This window comes from Oncorhynchus tshawytscha, linkage group LG30 (assembly GCF_018296145.1).
Source record: "Oncorhynchus tshawytscha isolate Ot180627B linkage group LG30, Otsh_v2.0, whole genome shotgun sequence".
In the NCBI taxonomy this organism is placed as follows: domain Eukaryota; kingdom Metazoa; phylum Chordata; class Actinopteri; order Salmoniformes; family Salmonidae; genus Oncorhynchus; species Oncorhynchus tshawytscha.
The window spans coordinates 41,487,626-41,511,901 of record NC_056458.1 but is presented as its reverse complement, the minus strand read 5'-3'; the positions used below and the strand labels follow the sequence as shown (position 1 = coordinate 41,511,901).

Genomic DNA, 24,276 nt, shown 5'->3' with positions numbered 1-24,276 from the left:
AAAGTGGCTGGAGTAGAGTCAGTGTCATTGACAGTGTGTTGGCAGTAGCCACTCAATGTTAGTGGTGGCTGTTTAACAGTCTGATGGCCTTGAGATAGAAGCTGTTTTTCAGTCTCTCGGTCCCAGCTTTGATGCACCTGTACTGAGCATTTCTCCTCGCCTTCTGGATGACAGCGGGGTGAACAGGCAGTGGCTCGGGTGGTTGATGTCCTTGATGATCTTTATGGCCTTCCTGTAGCATCGGGTGGTGTAGGTGTCCTGGAGGGCAGGTAGTTTGCCCCGGTGATGCGTTGTGCAGACCTCACTACCCTCTGGAGAGCCTTACGGTTGAGGGCGGTGCAGTTGCCATACCAGGCGGTGATACAGCCCGCCAGGATGCTCTCGATTGTGCATCTGTAGAAGTTTGTGAGTGCTTTTGGTGACAAGCCGAATTTCTTCAGCCTCCTGAGGTTGAAGAGGCGCTGCTGCGCCTTCCTCACGATGCTGTCTGTGTGAGTGGACCAATTCAGTTTGTCTGTGATGTGTATGCCGAGGAACTTAAAACTTGCTACCCTCTCCACTACTGTTCCATCGATGTGGATGGGGGTGTTCCCTCTGCTGTTTCCTGAAGTCCACAATCATCTCCTTAGTTTTGTTGACGTTGAGTGTGAGGTTATTTTCCTGACACCACACTCCGAGGGCCCTCACCTCCTCCCTGTAGGCCGTCTCGTCGTTGTTGGTAATCAAGCCTACCACTGTTGTGTCGTCCGCAAACTTGATGATTGAGTTGGAGGCGTGCATGGCCACGCAGTCGTGGGTGAACAGGGAGTACAGGAGAGGGCTCAGAACGCACCCTTGTGGGGCCCCAGTGTTGAGGATCAGCGGGGAGGAGATGTTGTTGCCTACCCTCACCACCTGGGGGCGGCCCGTCAGGAAGTCCAGTACCCAGTTGCACAGGGCGGGGTCGAGACCCAGGGTCTCGAGCTTGATGACGAGCTTGGAGGGTACTATGGTGTTGAATGCCGAGCTGTAGTCGATGAACAGCATTCTCACATAGGTATTCCTCTTGTCCAGATGGGTTAGGGCAGTGTGCAGTGTGGTTGAGATTGCATCGTCTGTGGACCTATTTGGGCGGTAAGCAAATTGGAGTGGGTCAAGGGTGTCAGGTAGGGTGGAGGTGATATGGTCCTTGACTAGTCTCTCAAAGCACTTCATGATGACGGATGTGAGTGCTACGGGGCGGTAGTCGTTTAGCTCAGTTACCTTAGCTTTCTTGGGAACAGGAACAATGGTGGCCCTCTTGAAGCATGTGGGAACAGCAGACTGGTATAGGGATTGATTGAATATGTCCGTAAACACACCGGCCAGCTGGTCTGCGCATGCTCTGAGGGCGCGGCTGGGGATGCCGTCTGGGCCTGCAGCCTTGCGAGGGTTAACACGTTTAAATGTCTTACTCACTTCGGCTGCAGTGAAGGAGAGACCGCATGTTTCCGTTGCAGGCCGTGTCAGTGGCACTGTATTGTCCTCAAAGCGGGCAAAAAAGTTATTTAGTCTGCCTGGGAGCAAGACATCCTGGTCCGTGACTGGGCTGGGTTTCTTCCTGTAGTCCGTGATTGACTGTAGACCCTGCCACATGCCTCTTGTGTCTGAGCCGTTGAATTGAGATTCTACTTTGTCTCTGTACTGGCGCTTAGCTTGTTTGATAGCCTTGCGGAGGAATAGCTGCACTGTTTGTATTCAGTCATGTTACCAGACACCTTGCCCTGATTAAAAGCAGTGGTTCGTGCCTTCAGTTTCACACGAATGCTGCCATCAATCCACGGTTTCTGGTTAGGGAATGTTTTAATCGTTGCTATGGGAACGACATCTTCAACGCACGTTCTAATGAACTCGCACACCGTATCAGCGTATTCGTCAATGTTGTTGTCTGACGCAATACGAAACATCTCCCAGTCCACGTGATGGAAGCAGTCTTGGAGTGTGGAGTCAGCTTGGTCGGACCAGCGTTGGACAGACCTCAGCGTGGGAGCTTCTTGTTTTAGTTTCTGTCTGTAGGCAGGGATCAACAAAATGGAGTCGTGGTCAGCTTTTCCGAAAGGGGGCAGGGCAGGGCCTTATATGCGTCGCGGAAGTTAGAGTAACAATGATCCAGGGTCTTTCCACCCCTGGTTGCTGGTTGCGCAATCGATATGCTGATAAAATTTAGGGAGTCTTGTTTTCAGATTAGCCTTGTTAAAATCCCCAGCTACAATGAATGCAGCCTCCGGATAAATCGTTTCCAGTTTGCAGAGAGTTAAATAAAGTTCGTTCAGAGCCATCGATGTGTCTGCTTGGGGGATATATACGGCTGTGATTATAATCGAAGAGAATTCTCTTGGTAGATAATGCGGTCTACATTTGATTGTGAGGAATTCTAAATCAGGTGAACAGAAGGATTTGAGTTCCTGTATGTTTCTTTCATCACACCATGTCACGTTGGCCATAAGGCATACGCCCCCACCCGTCTTCTTACCAGAAAGATGTTTGTTTCTGTCGGCGCGATGCGTGGAGAAACCCGCTGGCTGCACCGCTTCGGATTGCGTCTCTCCAGTTAGCCATGTTTCCGTGAAGCAGAGAACGTTACAGTCTCTGATGTCCCTCTGGAATGCTACCCTTGCTCGTATTTCATCAACCTTGTTGTCAAGAGACTGGACATTGGCAAGAAGAATGCTAGGGAGTGGTGCACGATGTGCCCGTCTCCGGAGTCTGACCAGAAGACCGCTTCGTTTCCCTCTTTTTCTGAGTCGTTTTTTTTTTTTTTTTTGGTCGCTGCATGTGATCCACTCAGTTACACTGGTTGTAAGGCAGAACACAGGATCCGCATCGCGAAAAACATATTCTTGGTCGTACTGATGGTGAGTTGACGCTGATCTTATATTCAGTAGTTCTTCTCGGCTGTATGTAATGAAACCTAAGATGACCTGGGGTACTAGTGTAAGAAATAACACGTAAAAAAACAAAAAACTGCATAGTTTCCTAGGAACGCGAAGCGAGGCGGCCATCTCTGTCGGCGCCGGAAGTACCTTATTCTAAAATGTATTAAATACATTATTTTCCTCAATCTACAATTTATTAAACATAAAAAACTGAAATACCTTATTTACATAAGTGTTCAGATCCTTTGCTATGAGACTCGAAATTGAGCTCAGGTGCATCATCCTGTTTCCTTTGATCATCTTTGAGATGTTTCTACAACTTTGTTTCTACAACCTGTGGTAAATTCAATTGATTGGACATGATTTGGAAAGGCACATACCTGTTTCTATAAAGTCACCCAGTTGACGGTGCATGTCAGAGCAAAAAACAAGCAATGAGGTCAAAGGAATCGTCCGTAGACTGCCGAGACACCATTGTGTCGAGGCACAGATCTGGGGAAGGGGACCAAAACATTTATGCAGCATTGAAGGTCCCCAAAAACACAGTGGCCTCCATCATTCTTCATTGTAAGAAGTTTGGAACCAACAAGACTCTTCCTAGAGCTGGCCTAGAGCATTTCTCTCTACCCTATGGCAGAATTTGTAGAATTGTGGGAATTAGCTATAAAACAGTTAATTTTCTTCTCTGCCCCATGGCAAAATGTGTAGAATTGCACTAAATTAACTCTAAAATGTAAAAAATGTCAAGCTGGGGGCACCAAAAATATTTGGCTGGCATTATGAGGAGGAGGGGGTTCAGCCTTGCAGCTTTTTTATGGCCCCCATAAAAGTTGCCCATCCCTGTTCTAGACATTGTTACCTCCATGGCACCACCTCTCCTGTGCATCACTCCTTTCCTTCCTCAGCCTCTACCCTAGTGGGCATCCCCCTTCAGGTTGCCATGTAGCTCAGTCATCTAAAACCATCTCATAAGGGCTTGAGAGGGAAATCTAAGACCATTACATTCAATGAAAAAGATGGTTGTAGTTCCCTCAGTCTTACAAAGCTCCCTTCATTTTAACAGGTCTTAGCCTCAGAGATACAGTTAACTGGTCATGTGAAAATGGCAGGTAAAGCCCAATTTTCTTCTTCATGTTATCAGAAAAACTGAACCCCCTCCTCTTCATATTGTGAGCAAAATCTTACAATAGAGGAACAGAGTTTCCTCTTCTGTGCTTGGCTCTGTATTGAATGCCAGCTTAAGCATTCCAATATGATTCACAGACAATAGGCTTTTATTCCTCAATCATAGATCTGACTATCTCTCTCTGCCTCTCTTTAGCTCTCTCTCTTCCCCCCTCTCTCTCTCTGCCTCTCTTTAGCTCTCTCTCTTCCCCCCTCTCTCTCTCTGCCTCTCTTTAGCTCTCTCTCTTCCCCCCTCTCTCTCTCTGCCTCTCTTTAGCTCTCTCTCTTCCCCCTCTCTCTCTGCCTCTCTTTAGCTCTCTCTCTTCCCCCTCTCTCTCTCTGCCTCTCTTTAGCTCTCTCTCTTCCTCCCTCTCTCTCTCTCTTCCCCTCTCCCTCTCTGCCTCTCTTTAGCTCTCTCTCTTCCCCCCTCTCTCTCTCTCTGCCTCTCTTTAGCTCTCTCTCTTCCCCCCTCTCTCTCTGCCTCTCTTTAGCTCTCTCTCTTCCCCTCTCTCTCTCTGCCTCTCTTTAGCTCTCTCTCTTCCCCTCTCTCTCTCTCTGCCTCTCTTTAGCTCTCTCTCTTCCCCCTCTCTCTCCCTCTCTGCCTCTCTTTAGCTCTCTCTCTTCCCCCTCTCTCTCTCTGCCTCTCTTTAGCTCTCTCTCTCTTCCCCTCTCTCTCTCTCTGCCTCTCTTTAGCTCTCTCTCTTCCCCCCTCTCTCTCTCTCTGCCTCTCTTTAGCTCTTTCTCTCTTCCTCTCTCTCTCTCTCTCTGCCTCTCTTTAGCTCTCTCTCTTCCCCCCCCTCTCTCTCTGCTCTCTTTAGCTCTCTCTCTTCCCCCTCTCTCTCTCTGCCTCTATTTAGCTCTCTCTCTTCCCCCTCTCTCTCTCTGCCTCTCTTTAGCTCTCTCTCTTCCCCCTCTCTCTCTCTGCCTCTCTTTAGCTCTCTCTCTTCCCCCTCTCTCTCTCTGCCTCTCTTTAGCTCTCTCTCTTCCCCCTCTCTCTCTCTGCCTCTCTTTAGCTCTCTCTCTTCCCCCTCTCTCTCTCTGCCTCTCTTTAGCTCTCTCTCTTCCCCCCCTCTCTCTCTCTGCCTCTCTTTGCCTCTCTTTAGCTCTCTCTCTTCCCCCTCTCTCTCTCTGCCTCTCTTTAGCTCTCTCTCTTCCCCCCTCTCTCTCTCTGCCTCTCTTTAGCTCTCTCTCTTCCTCCCCCCTCTCTCTCTCTGCCTCTCTTTAGCTCTCTCTCTTCCCCCTCTCTCTCTCTGCCTCTCTTTAGCTCTCTCTCTTCCCCCTCTCTCTCTCTGCCTCTCTTTAGCTCTCTCTCTTCCCCCCCTCTCTCTCTCTGCCTCTCTTTAGCTCTCTCTCTTCCCCCCCCTCTCTCTCTCTGCCTCTCTTTAGCTCTCTCTCTTCCCCTCTCTCTCTCTCTGCCTCTCTTTAGCTCTCTCTCTCTTCCCCCTCTCTCTCTCTGCCTCTCTTTAGCTCTCTCTCTTCCCCCCTCTCTCTCTCTGCCTCTCTTTAGCTCTCTTCCCCCCTCTCTCTCTGCCTCTCTTTAGCTCTCTCTCTCCCCCTCTCTCTCTCTGCCTCTCTTTAGCTCTCTCTCTTCTGCCCCCTCTCTCTCTCTGCCTCTCTTTAGCTCTCTCTCTTCCCCCTCTCTCTCTCTGCCTCTCGATTTCTCCCTCTGGAGCGACTATAAGAGTTTTTGCGCTCACATACTGTAGTCTTGGAAAAGTGGTCTTGCTGTGAGAGTGGGCGAGGGTTGCATTCTAACAGCATAAGGCAAGGAGACTGGAATTACAAGATAGGGCAAGAGTTAGGAAGAAAATAAAAGATCAAACTGACACATATATAGAAAAAACCTATGTCTGAGGGAGACAAATGGCAGAAGCATAGCAGCCACATGTTGAAATTTTCCCCATATTCAGAACAGTAAATTTGAACAGAAACCTATTACACGGAGCCACAACAGACCCAGCTGAACAACGTGTGAGGGAGAGGAGATTAGGGGTGATAGAGAAAAGGGATGATGTACCACAGCCACTCTGTCTGTACTGTACCACAGCCACTCTGTCTGTACTGTACCACAGCCACTCTGTCTGTACTGTACCACAGCCACTCTGTCTGTACTGTACCACAGCCACTCTGTCTGTACTGTACCACAGCCACTCTGTCTGTACTGTACCACAGCCACTCTGTCTGTACTGTACCACAGCCACTCTGTCTGTACTGTACCACAGCCACTCTGTCTGTACTGTACCACAGCCACTCTGTCTGTACTGTACCACAGCCACTCTGTCTGTACTGTACCACAGCCACACTGTCTGTACTGCTACAGTAGCACAGTAACACACCCACCGTGCACTCCAGGGATGTTTAGCCAGTGAATAAATCCTGCTGCTTCCTAGGGATTATGGGCCTCCGTCTATGTGGATTATAGTGATGCCAGATTACGACGCCGCCAACAACAACACAAACAACAGCAGCAGCAGCAGAAACATCAACCTTGTCTGCCTGTCTGTTTTGTCTCTGCCTGTTTGCCTGTCTGTCTGTCTCTGTCTGCCTATCTGTCTTTCTGTCTGTCTCTGTCTGCCTATCTGTCTGTCTGTCTCTGTCTGCCTATCTGTCTGTCTGTCTCTGTCTGCCTATCTGTCTGTCTGTCTCTGTCTGCCTATCTGTCTGTCTGTCTGCCTGTCTGCACTAAGACTATAGCTGCCATATTTGGGGCAGATTTGACCTCGTTTGATGACGTCCGTCCCTGTCCTTATTGAGTCAGGTGCTTTAGGGAAAGGTTGACATGTATGCCAGCTGGCACAAGGACAAATACAGCTAGTCAGCAAAACCTTTCAAAATGAAGCAGTCTGTATTTAATCAAAATACAGATGAAAACAACCAGTCAGATGGGAATTGGATCATGGTGGATCTGCCGGTGCACCCCAGTTTAGTCCCCATTATCGTCAAGGCAAGGGAAAATAGAGGTCATTCCATTCACAACTAAGCCAATAATGGCAGATGTGTATGTTGTATTACTGTAGTCAGGACATTTGATGTGTTGGAAATGGGCAAACGTATCCTCACCTAGAGTTGGACTATACTAGACTACGGTGTATGATTCAGACTGTTTAATAGTAGGGTTCCATTCCTGTAGTGTTCTGACTAGAAGGCCAACCATTTTATTGGTGCTACCTGGTGCTGTGAGGGCACACTAAATATAGGATGCTAGCTGTGAGATTAGTATTATCATCAAATCAAATTCATCGCAAATTTGACTCATCTCAAATTTGAAATAGGTTTGAGCTGAATCTTTAACATGATGAAACAAATGCTGGCCACCAGTAATGAAAATATCCTAATGTAACAATGTAGTATAATAATAGTAAAGGTAATATGTAGATATAGATCAAGAATGTCCAATGCGCCCCCCAGGTGATGCAGTGGTTAAGGGCACTGCATCGCAGCGCCAGCTGTGCCACCAGAGACTCTGGGTTCGCGCCCCGGCTCTGTCGCAGCCGGCCGCGACTGGGAGGCCCATGGGGCGACGCACAATTGGCCTAGCGTCGTCCGGGTTAGAGAGGGTTTGGCCTGTAGGGATATCCTTGTCTCATCGCGCACCAGCGACTCCTGTGGCGGGCCGGGCGCAGTGCACGCTAACCAAGGTTGCCAGGTGCATAGTGTTTCCTCCGACACATTGGTGCGGCTGGCTTCCGGGTTGGATGCGCGCTGTGTTAAGAAGCAGTGCGGCTTGGTTGGGTTGTGTTTCGGAGGACGCATGACTTTCGACCTTCGTCTCTTCCGAGTCCGTACGGGAGTTGTAGCGATGAGACAAGATAGTAACTACTAATAATTGGATACTACGAAATTGGGGAGAAAAAGCACAATTTGTGGTGTTATTTCACATCCTGGTGAAGTTTAGGATTCATTGAGATTAAAAAGAAGCTAATCATTAATATTAACGTGAACCCCATTTTTCTGTCAGGTTAAAAGCTATCAACTGATATTCCATATAATAAATAATAGTAATGTGTTTCTGTCATTTGGACAGCTGCCAGAGAGAGAGAAAAAAAGAGTTTTGTTGTTGCATTGATTTAGCAAGACTGATTGAGTTTTGAATGACTAATTATGCTTTAAAATCAAAACGCAAGATGTAAAATAGTAGATAGCTACAGTAGATGTGTATTTAATTATTTGTGAGCCTAAAATCCCTTTTCAAGCAGCCATTTCAACATGTTTCGGGTTTGTGATAAGCCAATGTAATTGAACAGAACGTCAGACAGATCCAAGCATGTGTCCTGACATTAACACAGAAGTCAACTGTCTACAAATCATCCTGATCTCTGCTAATCAGCACTATAATTACCCTAGCCTAGCATCCTGCCGAAATGGTGTGGTGGCCAGTACGAAGGGAGGCCATCGGAAACAGGGAAATTGTTTTATGGCGCAATAGGATGAATTGTGAAACTGAGGATGAAGATAGCACTTCAGTCACCTGATTTGACACTGTGGTAAAATCAGAGCTTTTACTGTACCACCACCTAATGTAGAGTGTTGGCGTGTGCACGTGTCCTTTCACTCCTCTTTAGAGTCTTCACTTGACAATACCATTCTTACTTCTCTCAGCTGTCCTTTATCTACATTTGCATCATTTTAATGAACCGGTGCTCCAAAGCACCCAATCATAGATTCAGGAGGAACAGGGAGAGCATTGGTCCTTTTATATGTTCATCTCTCACTATAAAACTGGCTCGTCTACCAGGGAAATACACATTTTAAACACAACATTTCCACATCAAGACGTACAGATGTACTTATTTGAATCACTATTGAAAGTAATGTGTTCTTATTTATTGGATTATGTGTTTTTTAGGGATGTGGCTAGTGATAAATTATAAATTAGCGCTGCTCAAAACAGTTTCACACTTCTCCATTTCACTCATTTCCAAACCAAGCTATTTTTGTCTAGCCTCTGTCTGCATCAACTGCATTTTGTGACCAATATGGGTGCTAAATTGTGAAAAATTGAATTAGTGAAGGTTTTTTATTAAATCTGTTTGTCTCGACTGAGTTTAATCTGGCAGCCAATGAACACACACTGAGCTTTCTCCCTCTACCTCACTACTCAGATGGAAACTTCTAGAGCTAATGATGATGAGTTATTAACATGTCCGGACGATACAAGTATCACAATACTCGTTAGTATCGTGGCAAGGAAACAAAACACAAAGCGGATTTAACTTCTTTAGGAAAACAGCCCTACTGTTGCAAACAAACATCATTATGTTGTCACCCAGGGTCATGTGCATTTTTCTTCCAAGCTATAGCACACAATATTTGATCATACTTTATTTAGATAGTGTCAGTAGAACAATCCGGACTATCAACAAACTATCTGTTGTAAAGTAACTGCTTGCTAAACTTAGGTTTAGAATAATTGTTAGGGTTAGGTTTAGATACGTATTAGGGTTAGGTTTAGAATAAGATTAAGGGTTAGGTTTAGAATAAGGGTTAGGGTTAGGTTTAGAATAAGGTTTAGGGTTAGGTTTAGAATAATTGTTAGGGTTAGGTTTAGAATAAGGTTTAGGGTTAGGTTTAGAATAAGGTTTAGGGTTAGGTTTAGAATAAGGGTTAGGGTTAGGTTTAGAATAAGGGTTAGGGTTAGGTTTAGAATAAGGGTTAGCTTTAGGTTTAGAATAAGGGTTAGGGTTAGGTTTAGAATAAGGGTTAGGTTAGGTTTAGAATAAGGTTTAGGTTAGGTTTAGAATAAGGTTAAGGGTTAGGTTTAGAATGTTTTAATTGTTGTCATGGAAACAATCTTGTGATACTGGTTTCGTCAAATGCTAATGCATATTCACTTGTTTTCTCTCACCTTGTCACCAGACAAGTGATGGTTAAAAATGTATTGTGATAGAGGTTATTTTGGTTGTTAGTTGTCGAGTGCTCTTTTGAACACAATTCATGGTGTCAAACCTTGCTTCAAGACCTTCGCTTTGACAAGAGACCTGACATTGCCGGCAGCTATAAAATTGACCGGAGTATTTGTCATCTTTTATTCCCAGGTCACGATTCTGATAGTCCTGGCCTTGGCCTTTTTGGCCTGCATAGTGTTCCTGGTGGTGTACAAGGCCTTCACGTACGAACACAGCTGCCCAGACGGATTCATATACAAGGTGAGTGGGCCCTGTCTTATGTGGGGTCATATGTGTGTCGCAAATGGAACCCTATTCCCAACGGGCTCTGGTCAAAAGTAGTGTACTGCATAGGGAATAGAGTGCTATTTGTGACAAAACTTGAAAACTACACTGGCTAGTCATCTGAACAGTCACCTTTGGAGGTTATTGCTGTGGACTACATGTTAGCTGAAGCAAATCTAATTTTAGACACAGCCGCTGCACTCTTCAGAGAAAAAAAAGAACCTCTTCACCAGAAAAAGCCCTTAGTGTTGTGCAGCAGTCTGTACGTGAGGAGAGTATGTTCTTGAACCCTCTCTCTCTCTCTCTCTCTCTCTCTCTCTCGCTCTCTCTCTCTCGCTCTCTTTCTTTCTCTCTCTCGCGCTCTCTCTCTCGCTCTCTCTCTTGCTCTCTCTCTCGCTCTCTTGCGCTCTCTCTCTCGCGCTCTCTCTCGCTCTCTCTCGCTCTCTCTCTCTCCCCCTGCAGCATAAGCGATGCATCCCTGCCTCTCTGGAGGCCTACTACACAGCTCAGGATGCCAACTCCCGAGGGCGCTTCTATACGGTGATCAGCCACTACAGCATGGCCAAGCAGACCACCTCCCGCTCCGTCTCTCCATGGCTCCCCGCTGGCGCTGCCCCGCACGACGCCAAGCCGCCCAACACAGACGGGCACTGAGTCTGCCTGCCCAACCCTCCCACCAACCCCACCTCTTCTGCCCGTCTCCATGACAAGCTTTTAACAGGGAGTGTCTGTCGTTCTCTAGTGTCTCGCTAGGCTCAGAGTACTGTCACGCCCACCTGCCCGCCCCAGCCCATCAACCCAGCACCACAATCTCTGCCTCTCCTCCCTTCTGTCTGTTTTCTTTATTTATTTATTCATTATTTATCATCACTAATTATTTTTTAAACTTGTTATTGGTATTTTGTATTTGAACAAGTGTTTGTACAAAGTCTCGAGTCAAAGTTGAAATCCATTCAGAGTATATGCTTTTCTGAGCTGCTACTAACTGAGTGAGTCAAAAGTCATTTTTCAGATGTGTCCATTTGATGTGTCCATTTGATGTGTCCATCTGATGTGTCCATCTGCTCGGCCCCCTGTAGTGTCATGACTCTGTGTAATCAAAGTCATGTTATGATAAACTCTGATTCAAGTCCAGGCATATCCATGGCATTTTGGTTCATACTCATACTGTAATACATTCTTATAGAAAGGGTTTTCCCAAATTAGTACCTATTTGTACGTCTATGGAAGTTAAACTTCAACACCAATATACAGTAGATGTCCTGAATTATCTGAGCAAAGCTAGCTAAGTATTCTCTATCATGACGGTTTGATATCGGAACACTCTTTAATGTACTGTCCTGTATGTCCTAATTCCCTTCTTGAGCCAAGCTGTATAAAGCCCAGTGCATTCATGCTAGTTCATGTGTGTGCATGGTTGTAGCTAGGTTTCATGACAGTTTAACTATTTTTCGTGGGAAAAGAGCGACCTTTATTGCCAGTTACATTTCGCTTTAGCAGACAGTCCAGCCACTGTACACAACATGAATATGTGGGTCTATTGCTAAGGATAAATACCCAAGATGTGGTGATGATGGGAAACATTGTGTATATCGCTGTCTTTGCCAAAACTCTGGTTCCTGTAATGTTTAGAACCATTTGTAGATGAGCTTCTCTGCAGAGTTTTGTTCTGTTACCATTTTATTTCTTTTTTTTTTATCTTGTCAAAAAAAAAAAAGCTTTTTGAACTATTGTGATGTTTGGTAGTTGATATGTAGCAAAGTCTGGAGTAGTTTCTCACTGTACATCCCATAGGTTTGAAATGAAAATAAAGCAAGTTGTGACCTGATCAGAAAGTCTCTGTCCTGTTGTTTTCAATGCTCCACCATTTGGTTCTGTTCTCATTATCCTGGTCCACATGTGTTCTGTGTACATTAATTAGTCAACTCTGTTGACTATCGTTGGCAAGTCATAGGGTACATGACACAAGATGGGGGGGTTAAGGGTTAATTACACATACTGATCTAGTCCTAGCTATCTCTGCATTGGAAGCATCATAGAATCCAGGGCAGGCTCCAGGCATAAGTGATATAAGCGGCTAGGGCCCCTGAGAGTTGACAGTTAGAATAGTAGAATACACAGGGTTGTGCATCAGCAGTTTTTCACTCATTTTGTCAGTCACTGACAATCAGTTAATTAGCCAAGTCAGCTAACAATGTTTAGATATCACTCAGATATCATTAACATGGCATAAGTTATGGCAAAATGTGTAGTTCCAGGAAATTAGCTTTAAAACTGCAACACCAAATCTGCACCCTGGCAAAATGTGTAGAACTGCACTAAACTTGCTATACAACCGCAACATGTTCTTTACGCCACATGGCAAAATGTGTAGAATTGCAGGAACTTAACATTAAAACGTAAATGTTTTCTCTGCCTTCAAGAGGGGGGGCAACACATTTTTTGTTTCTTCGGGAGCTGTGGAAACATGTAATTAGATATACACAGAACACAGAGACAACGTGAAACAGGAGAGATTTGTTGTACTAACATGGAACAATGTGAGCAAACAGGATGATTGCATAATAAACTATACAAGCAACATGCAGTACATTCCTTTACATAAAGTACATAGTTCCTGACTGAAATAGGCATTGCTCTTAGATTCTCATTCATCATCGCATGGCAAGTCTTCAGCCATTACGGACTTAAGGGCTTGATTGTTAATATTGAAGATTTACCTGAATCAAAGATAGTTTCCTACATGGGGATTGTTGTAATTGAAAATAGCCTCAAACTTGTGTTGAAGCTGGAATCTTTAAAATGGCGATCAGCGGCTGAAACAATACGTTTTTCCTCCCAGCCACTGTTTGGCTTAAAAGCTGCTGGTGCTGGAGAAATGTAACCACTCTCAAATTCAAAAGACAGAGCTATGGATGCAAGGACTGACCATCCATGATATAACACCATGCTTTGAGGCTATACAGGGTTTGTTCTCATTTACTTACCGTTTACAAACATTGGAGTAGAATAATACTACAAAAAATAAGTTACTGCAAACAAGGGACAGTGTTTTTCCCCTTCGGATATCATTGCACGTGTGATAGAATAACAGAATATCTATGGCATTTTTTCACCTCTGCTTCCTCAACAAAACTACAACAATAACAAAACACTCGGGCGAACGTCGGCACGGTTTGCCCTAATGAGGATTCCAGCATTAAATGTCCAGGCTTATCAAACCCAATAGACACGGCACTAGTCAAGTCACTGTTAAAGACCGTCCGTGTGGACAGTGTTTTCTATGAGGAGAGTAGGACAGGAGTTAACAGGGGCGATGCAGCTTTGCGCTGACTGACACCCTCATGTTGACGTGTGGAAATTAACATCCGTTTATTTTCTCGTTTGTTGTCTTTCCTCACCAGAACAGCCATGTTTAAAGCTCCACGTTTAATACTGATGCTTTGTTTGGTTGTTTTCAATGCTGCCCAATAGTATCAAAAGGCTGCTCCACCGGCTGTCGGCCCATCAGAGAAAGGCTGCTCCGCCTGCTGTCGGCCCGTCAGAGAAAGGCTGCTCCGCCTGCTCTCGGCCCATCAGAGAAAGGCTGCTCCACCTGCTGTCGGCCCGTCAGAGAAAGGCTGCTCCGCCTGCTGTCAGCCCGTCAGAGAAAGGCTGCTCCGCCTGCTGTCGGCCCGTCAGAGAAAGGCAGCTCCGCCTGCTGTCGGCCCATCAGAGAAAGGCTGCTCCGCCTGCTGTCGGCCCGTCAGAGAAATGCTGCTCCGCCTGCTGTCGGCCCGTCAGAGAAATGCTGCTCCGCCTGCTGTCGGCCCGTCAGAGAAAGGCTGCTCCGCCTGCTGTCGGCCCGTCAGAGAAAGGCTGCTCCGCCTGCTGTACAGAAACCCATTAAAATTAAAGAGACATCCAGATGACTGGTTCTTAAGTCCCATGTTATATCCAGACTGGGTCTTCTCATTACAAGTCCCATGTTACATCCAGACTGGTTCTTCTCATTACAAGTCCCATGTTACATCCAGACTGGTTCTTCTCATTACAAGTCCCATGTTACATCCATACTGGTTCTTCTCATTACAAGTCCCAACTTACATCCAGACTGGTTCTTCTCATTACAAGTCCCATGTTACATCCAGACTGGTTCTTCTCACTACTCAACTCATCACCAGGAAAACCTTCAGAGTGCCCTTTAGGCCTCTCTGACATAGATTGGAGGATATTGTAAGAATATATTGTTGGAGAATCTGTAATGGAGGTATTCATAGATAGATAGATAGACATACATAGATTCATAGACTGGAAAACGGAAATAATATGAAACAGTATGGATTGGATTCCCATGGCCCTTTTGCCTCTCTCTGGTTTTAAACTGCCATTTTTTTATATTTTTTACTAGGAATTTTACTGGAATGGTTTAAATGAAGCGTATTGGATAACAGAGTTTTTTTTAGTTTTGTGACCTGTGAGTCCTCCTTCAGTGTTCTGGTATCTCTTCATTGAGACCTGGCTAGGTCCTCTGAGGAAGCCTAAGGGTTGTGTTTAGTCAAGGTGTGGCCTAGTTTCTCTGTGCCTTTTAAAACAGGCTTTTTACAGTTATTCACTGGTGTGCTTTGGGGACCCCCGTTTTGTTTCGTTACATGCAATATTCAAAGTGTGGAGAACCATTTAATTATTTAGAAAATGTGTCTGGACAGGGCCTGGAAGTCCCTGACTCGACGGCTTAAACATGCCAGGTGCAGAGCCTGAGTGCAAAACTCTCCTGTAATGGTGATTACATCCATTACCACTGTTTGTGTCTGCTTGCCGACATTGTTTGCGTCTGTCCGAAACAAAATCCTAATCACACACACCTCCAGGGCCGTGCACAGACCTTTGTGTGGGAAGGTGCTCGAATATAATAGTATTTCTGCAACAACAACACACATTATAAGCAAGCTAGTGCCAGTGACTCATCAGCCTAGAGACGATGAGAGATTACTGACATCGGGAAAAGTGTCTATCAGAAGATCATATTGAATGATGATGTAAATCTGCTAGCTAGTTAGTTAGGCTGTCAAAACAATCTCCTTTTAATTTGATTTGAGTTTGTCCTGCTGCTGACAATTGCATCTTACTAACAAGCAGTCAAATTGCCCCAATTTTGTCCCTTGACAGTGAGAGACACACGATAGATCAAACTCAAAAATAGCCTCCTTACCAGTCTCAAGCCCAGCGCCCCGTCGGCAGTGGCCACTACAAGCAAGCAAGTCTGACTAGTGCTCTCTTGGTGCTATAGGATCTTTCGGAGATTCAAGAGCTTATGAAATTAGCAACTACGATGTGAAATTTCTAAATTTAAAATAAAAAATGTAAATAAAAATGAAGAAGTCATTCACCAAATGTAAAAAATCCACAAGCTGTGTGAGCACTTTTTCATTGGAGGGCAAAAGGGCAGGTGCTCAGGCACGGGTTGAGCCTTGTCTGTGCACATGCCTGCACACGTCTGTTCATTACAGGACCTTAAATGTAATTTAATTCTAAAAGAAAACCAACCCTCTAAATCCATGTGAATTATTAATTGAAAGAGAGTTTTATGTGCTCATTAATTTCTGTTTTCAACGTATTGAAAGGAGCAAATGTTTGAGTTAGCTACTTTACAGTCTGTAACTATGGGATAATTCCTTATTTGGTCATACTGAATTAATGGCTCATTCCCCAGTGTAATTTTAATTAGCATATGCACACATTCAGTTAAAGCAACGTCAATGTATCTCATTGCAAAAACTAAGTAAGCTAAGTGCTACCACTGAAACTGGGTCATGGGATAATCCCCTGGTCATATGTCAATCATATTTAATAACTCCAAGTATGCTGACATACTGCAGTCACAGATAGCCCACTTTCAGTAGCTTTGACACATACTGCAAAATACCCTGAGCGTTGCCTTCTGAATAATGAGTATCTAACATAGGCTAAGTCACATACAATGCTATGCTAAGCCAATAAAATGTTGCAATGGATTTAAGAAGTGCATTCTGATTAGTCAGCCTTTGAATTTTCATCACCAAGTAACAGAGAGACTATCAAGCAAAATATGGAGCTTAGCCTCAAGCATTTAGTGAAAGTCGTAAGTTTTCTGTACCTTATCAGGGAATCTTCCTTCCAATTCCCCACACTAATGAAGCTTTAATTGGGCCCTCATTCACTGGCCTATCAGCCTGATCACGTCACTGACTGGCTATTAAAGCTCATCTGGAGATGCAACAATAACCAGGCAAATAGTTTTGTCCTCCTGGCTGTTCCACTATCTTCACAGGCCTGGCCTCTCTCGGATGAATGGTAGTCATCCTAGCCCATCCTCATTAACTCAGTTGATAAGCAATTAAAAACAATGTTAACGAAACCATCTCTCACCTCTCTATACTTTGATCACAGAGGAGAGGAGAGGAGAGCTCTCTCCAAAGCGGACGACGGCAGTAATTCTAGGAAGATTAAAAGCGGAAAAAGGCTCCAGGTTTATTTGATAGCAGGAAAAGATTTGAAAGAAGAATTCCTCTGCCAGGAAGTTCAACGTACGGTCTCATCTACTGTCTGGTTCCTCTGAGCCTCTAGCCTGAAGGGGACAAAAACACTACCGTAGAGTATAGGAAGTGGATAAATCACCCAGGGGTCACTAACAGTGTCCTTGAGCGAAATGTTCTGCATTAATAGCGAAGTTGTGTACTGTAAACACATGATTTATTTTGCTGCATAAGGAATAAAGCTGAACTGCATATGTAAACAGGATCTATGTTGGAGAGATCAGTGCAGTTCTACAGTACATGTTCTTTCTGTATGTTCCGACCCATCACATGGCTGACTGGCTGGGCTGTTTTTGGGTGTGCGGCTCTCTTCCTGTTCATCATCACTGGTCCATTTGTTCCCCCACAGACTGCTCTATCAACCACAGGACTTATTCGGACACCCCACAAACATGTAGGATAGATAGGATAAGATAAGAGACAAGATAACACACACACACACACACACACACACACACACACACACACACACACACACACACACACACACACACACACACACACACACACACACACACACACACACACAGAGAGAGCACTCGGGACCGTGGCATCTGGCGCTTCATCTGGAAGCTGCCATGACTGACAGAGCATGAGTTGGACAGGTGCATCCAAGGGGAAAGCGGTCAGCAGACACTGTTACCACACTGTTAACACGACACCACATGTCCAGTCCACTCAGAAAGGGACTGTGGGACTAGACCACTGTTAGAGGAAGGTCATGATACAAGTTCCACTACACCAGAAGAAATCAATATCCAACTATCATTTAACAACTTTTTTCCACTTAAAGGCGATGATTTGAAGTAGGCTGTTTGATCAGAAAGGTCATGGTCAGATTGAAACACCATTAGACAGATAAACCTGTGACATTCAAACCCCAAGAACTGGAGTGATATGACCCAGGACAAAAACAGCATGGGCCATCTGCTTACAACACTATATGAATTGTAAGTTATAATTTAAATGTCACAAAGCACAGTTGAAGCCTACTGTATACCGACAATGGTTCTGCGGCCATACACCATGAGTGGTATTTATATTTTAGTAGACACTCTTATTCAGAGCGACTTACAGTAAGTAGTAAGTGCAAAAATATTCATCATTTTTAAAAGTACATTTTTTATTCTGGTCCCCTCTTGGGAACCAAACCCACGACCCTGGTGTTGTGAGCACCATGCCCTTCCAATTGAGCCATGCACTTCCAATTGAGCCATGCTTTACCAACTGAGCCATGCCCTTCCAACTGAGCCATGCCCTACCAACTGAGCCATGCTTTACCAACTGAGCCATGCCCTACCAACTGAGCTTGTTGCCAACAAGCATCCAACTTGTTACCAACAAGCATTCAAGTCTTACTGATGAATCATCCATCTTTCTTCAAGTACAACCACCTCATGTTAAATTGGAACCACACATGGGATTACTATAGCCTGCAAGCGAACTAGCACCAGACAGCAATGTGTTTTCACTTGAACATACAAGGTGTTTAAGTGGAGATGAATACCACAGCAGGTTAACTGTGAACGCTATCTATTTTAAAAAGAGGGAGAAACGTGTAACTGTTTTAAAAACAACATTAGCACCTGCCTTCTGGCATATAGTGAATAGAGAATGCTGTTATTTCTATCGGGAAAAAGAAAGTGGACAATTTTTCCACTTGGAAACAGCTTTCCTCGGGCGTAAAGGTGGTGGAATTATGAGGGAATTAAGTCAAGGTCAGAATACAGTTTATCTGTACACACACCTCCACCAGACCTTCATTTTGTAGTTCTCCACCATTAGAAAATAGCAGGTGAATAGCATGCTATTCTCATGCTTAAGTTCAAGGTCATATTACGCATAGAGGGAAAAATGCATAAAAAAATGAAATGATGTTCCATTTACACGCACTTAATTCAGGTCCGAATCAGCGCCATTGTGAGTAGTGCTTGTTGTGCTACCTTACTGCAGCAAAACGTATGTGACCGTTTGAGTGTCAACTACTGTTGCTCTCATGACTAATTAATTAAAAATGACTTCCTGTGGAATTCTTGTTATCTCATTCGCATTCACCACAGATAAAACAGTAGCTCCACTGCTGAAGTAAACAAAACCGAAACAGACAGACCGCTGCTTCAGGGTTGTTAAATTCACAAGCAACCTAGTAGTCAACCTAGTAGTCAACCTAGTAGTCAACAATGTTACAACGCACTGTACCAATAACTGACGAGGACAGATGCTGCAGGCAGGACAAATTGGAGGGAGGCATTGATAGCCATCTGGATAGAGAGAAGATCATAGTAAAGACCAAGGTAAACAGACTCCCAGGCACATGGAACTGAGAGAGTAGTGAAGGTCATTGGAAACAGTAAAGACCAAGGTAAACAGACTCCCAGGCACATGGAACTGAGAGAGTAGTGAAGGTCATTGGACACAGTAAAGACCAATGTAAACAGACTCCCAGGCACATGGAACTGAGAGAGTAGTGAAGGTCATTGGAAACAGTAAAGATCAAGGTAAACAGACTCCCAGGGACATGGAACTGAGAGAGTAGTGAAGGTCATTGGAAACAGTAAAGATCAAGGTAAACAGACTCCCAGGCACATGGAACTGAGAGAGTAGTGAAGGTCATTGGAAACAGTAAAGATCAAGGTAAACAGACTCCCAGGCACATGGAACTGAGAGAGTAGTGAAGGTCATTGGAAACAGTAAAGATCAAGGTAAACAGACTCCCAGGCACATGGAACTGAGAGAGTAGTGAAGGTCATTGGAAACAGTAAAGACCAAGGTAAACAGACTCCTAGGCACATGGAACTGAAAGAGTAGTGAAGGTGTAGCAATATAAGGACCATTTTCAGATTATATAATTTCCGAGAAAAGAAAAGTATTGCATTGTACAACATTCCTGGTTTTATGTCTGTAACTGCTGGTGTAAAGACAGCCTTCTGTAGACTATGCATTTCTTGCATATAAAAACCTCTGCTGCAAAAGCCATGTTATTTCCTTAATTTTGCCCTTTGTACCGCAAAGCCTTTATGGGCAACTGTTCATTTTACCTCTCACTGCTCTGATCAACTATCCCCAAAATGGAGCCTGTACAGAATCCAGCTCTCCTGCTCTTGGTCATTATCATTTTGAATTGTGGACAAGTTGAGATTTTCCTGGACATTAGGTTAGGAATGCAGCACTGTGTGAGGCTGGGTGGTGAGGCTGGCAGTGCCAGAACATCCTGTGGCCCACTGACCAGACTTCACCTCAGCAGCAGCAGGAGGATGATTCATCAGTACTGATGGATGACTGGCTGGTAGTCCTTGGAGACAGACACAGTGCTATCACTAGCCTCTGTCAAGGTGCTGTATTAGGGGTCTGAGAATGCCAATGTGATTTGCAACTCCAGAAAGGGCATCCCAGGAAAATGGCACCGTTTGTCAAAACAACAACAGAACTACCAATCTTTATAACTGTACCTGTTTGTTTTAGAGTTGAATGACGGGCAACATACTGAAACACAATACTATTCTAGTGTGTTTCATATTCGAAAGGGACGGATGGTGCTTTTAATCTTGTGAAAGAGGACACATTCAGCAGCATAACGTTACATCTGCTATGGATCATTTGATGTTCGAGGCTAATGGGAGGATTGTGCTCTTGGGTCGGATGAGGAAAACTTAGAGTAAAGTTTATTCATGAGCCCTAGAGGTGGATGTTCTACAGCCTGTAAACTGTGGTTGCTTCCAGTATCATTTAACAATGGCTCTATGTGTTTCTCGTCTATAGCAAGACACACATGGACAGTTGCTGATAAAAACAACAGTTGCAGCATGACTTCTTAATGTTTGCCCCTAAGCTCCCCGCTACACATTAAACATGTTAGTTTCCTGCATACAGTTTCTTATAGCTATTCAAAAACCTTAGTGCCATGTTTATCAGGACTATAACTGTACAATAGTTCCTTTCAGTGAGCTTCTAGGGTAGAATTCGTATCACACAGGGCTATTGGGAAAGGCTATCCGCCAACGGCTTAAAGCCATGATATCTGTAGAGATGAGATCAGGATCACCACCACTGGCGTAACACAGTTTCTCTAGAACCACTCATGAGGTCGGAGTTGCAATGTTTTTGAATATGTCACTGTCCTGGGCTACCTGAACCTGCATGACATGACCCGTCTCTGCGTTCTCTCCCAGCTTGGATTTGATTTGATTTATTAGGATTCCCATTAGCCTACGCCAACGGTGACGGCTAGTCTTACTGGGGTGCAACACAGAACAAAGAATACATTAAAGACAAAAGACTTTACAACAGTACCAGTCAAAAGTTTGGACACACCTACTCATTCAAAGGTTTTTCTTTATTTTTACTATTTTCTACATTGTAGAATAATAGTGAAGACATAAAAAAATCGAATAAAACATATGGAAACATGTGGTAACTAAAAAAGTGTTAAACAAATCAAAATATATTTTACATTTGAGATTCTTCAAAGTCGCCACCATTTGCCTTGATGACAGCTTTGCACACTTTTGGCATTCTCTCAACCAGTTTCACCTGAAATGCTTTTCCAACAGTCTCGAAGGAGTTCCCACATATGCTGAGCACTTGTTGGTCAAATAGCCCTTACACAGCCTCGAGGTGTGTTGGGTCATTGTCCTGTTGAAAAACAAATGATCGTCCCACTAAGCACAAACCAGAAGGGATGGCATATTGCTGCTGAATGCTGTGGTAGCCATGCTGGTTAAATAAATCCCTGAGAGTGTCACCAGGAAAGCACCCCCACACCATCACACCTCCTCCTCCATGCTTCACGGTGGGAACCACACATGCAGAGATCATCCGTTCACCTACTCTGCGTCTCACAAAGACACAGCGGTTGGAACCAAAAATCTTACTTTTGGACTTAGCAGACCAAATGACAGATTTCCAACGGTCTAATGTCCATTGCTCGTGTTTCTTGGCCCAAGTAAGACTTTTCTTCTTATTGGTGTCCTTTAGTAGTTTCTTTGTAGCAATTAGACCATGAAGGCCTTATTCATGCTGTCTCTTCTGAACAGTTGATGTTGAGATGTGTCTGTTACTTGAACTCTGAAGCATTTATTTGGAGCATTTATTTGCCATTTCTGAGGTGCAGTTAACTCTAATGGACCTATCCTCCGCAACAGAGGTAACTCTGGGTCTTCCTTTCCTGTGGCGGTCCTCAAAAGAGCCAGTTTCATCACAGCGCTTGATGGTTTTTGCGACTGCACTTGAAGAAACTTTCAAAGTTCTTGACGTTTTTTAAAGTAATTAAAGTAACAACTAATTCGAGCTATTCTTGCCATAATATGGACTTGGACTTTTACCAACTAGGGCTATCTTCTGTGTACTACCCCTACCTTGAAATTCCACAAATTAACATGTAACACTTTTTTTGGTAAACTACATGATTCCATATGTGTTATTTCATAGTTTTGATGTCTTCACTATTATTCTACAATGTAGGAAATAGTACAAATAAATAAAAAGCCTGGAATGAGTAGAGGTGTCCAAACTTTTGACTGGTACTGTACATACATTTGGAAACATTAACATGTAGTGTTAATGTAGTGTGTGTGTGTGTGCATCAATCAGTTACACATACATGCCACTACATACACTCAACTTGTACTGTAGGTCACATGGGGGAGAGGCGTTGTGCCCTGAGGTGTTGAAAACAGGTTTGCTGTTCACTAGTGCTATATAAGATGGAAGGGAGTTCCATGCACTCATGTCTCTATATAATACTGTATATAAGATGGAGGGAGTTCCATGCCCTCATGTCTCTATATAATACTGTATATAAGATGGAGGGAGTTCCATGCCCTCATGTCTCTGTATAATACTGTATAATACTGTATATAAGATGGAGGGAGTTCCATGCACTCATGGCTCTGTATAATACTGTATATAAGATGGAAGGGAGTTCCATGCCCTCATGTCTCTGTATAATACTGTATAATACTGTATATAAGATGGAAGGGAGTTCCATGCACTCATGTCTCTATATAATACTGTATATAAGATGGAGGGAGTTCCATGCCCTCATGTCTCTATATAATACTGTATATAAGATGGAAGGGAGTTCCATGCCCTCATGTCTCTGTATAATACTGTATAATACTGTATATAAGATGGAGGGAGTTCCATGCACTCATGTCTCTATATAATACTGTATATAAGATGGAGGGAGTTCCATGCACTCATGTCTCTGTATAATACTGTATATAAGATGGAAGGGAGTTCCATGCACTCATGTCTCTGTATAATACTGTATATAAGATGGAGGGAGTTCCATGCACTCATGTCTCTGTATAATACTGTATATAAGATGGAGGGAGTTCCATGCACTCATGTCTCTGTATAATACTGTATATAAGATGGAAGGGAGTTCCATGCACTCATGTCTCTATATAATACTGTATATAAGATGGAGGGAGTTCCATGCCCTCATGTCTCTATATAATACTGTATATAAGATGGAAGGGAGTTCCATGCACTCAAGGCTCTGTATAATACTGTGTTTCCTTGAATTTGATCTGGACCTGGGGACTGTGAAAATACCACTGTTGGCATGTCTGGTAGGGTAAGTGTGTGTGTCAGTGCTGTGTATAAATTGACTATGCAAACAATTAGGAATTCCCAACACATTAATGTTTCTCATGAAAACAAAAAGTGATGCAGTCAGTATTTCCTCAATTCCTAGCCAAGAGATAGTGGCTGGCATAGTATTAATATCAGCCCTCTGATTACACTGAAGAGCAAGACATCCTGCTCTGTTCTGGGATAGAACGTTGTGGGTAAAACCAGTCTATTATTGGCTAATAATACAATCAGTGCGCCCTTAAAACACGAGGGATTATTTTATCATGCAAGTGTAGACTACTTTCTACAGCTATGTACCATATTTTGTTGATATTTAGCTGCTATTAATAAAAAATATAAATATACACATTAAATAGACTAACAATGAGGAAAAACATAGTTTGCTAAATTGGATGAATTCAGTCATTCAGTTGTTAAACTCAGTGGGTTTTGTATGGCTTACTGGCTACACAAATGGCCTGCAAAATTCACGAAATCAAATCAAATTAAATCCAACTTGAGGGACTCGTCTGGTCTCCTGAAGTCCTCCTTGCTGCTTCTCTTTGTGTCTGTTTTCCTCTTTTTCTCTGTCTATCTCACTAGTTTTTTGTACAGAACAGACAGAACAGAACAGACAGAACAGACATAACAGAAAAGAACAGAATTAACAGAACTGACAGAATTTGCAGAACAGAACAGACAAAACAGGCAGAACAGAACAGACGGAACAGAACAGACAGAACAGGCAGAACAGAATAGACGGAACAGAACAGGCAGAACCGACCGAACAGTACAGAACAGACAGAGCAGGCATAACAGATGGAACAGAACAGACAGAAAATAACCAACCCAACAGACAGAACAGAACCGACAGAACAGAGCAGATGGAACATAACAGACAGAACAAAACAGACA

At 43.9% G+C, this 24,276-nt stretch overlaps 1 protein-coding gene across 1 annotated transcript in view; it reads left to right on the top strand.

Moving 5' to 3' along the window:
• The window catches only part of LOC112236489 (neuronal vesicle trafficking-associated protein 2), a 45,452-nt gene extending 33,396 nt beyond the window's left edge, over positions 1 to 12,056 (top strand). Inside the window, exons 4-5 of the mRNA XM_024405079.2 lie at positions 10,094 to 10,204; positions 10,691 to 12,056. Of these exons, the coding sequence (XP_024260847.1) occupies positions 10,094 to 10,204; positions 10,691 to 10,882 (303 nt within the window). The 3' untranslated portion in view covers positions 10,883 to 12,056. The remainder of the gene's footprint in view (positions 1 to 10,093; positions 10,205 to 10,690) is intronic.
• Positions 12,057 to 24,276: the final 12,220 nt, after the last annotated feature.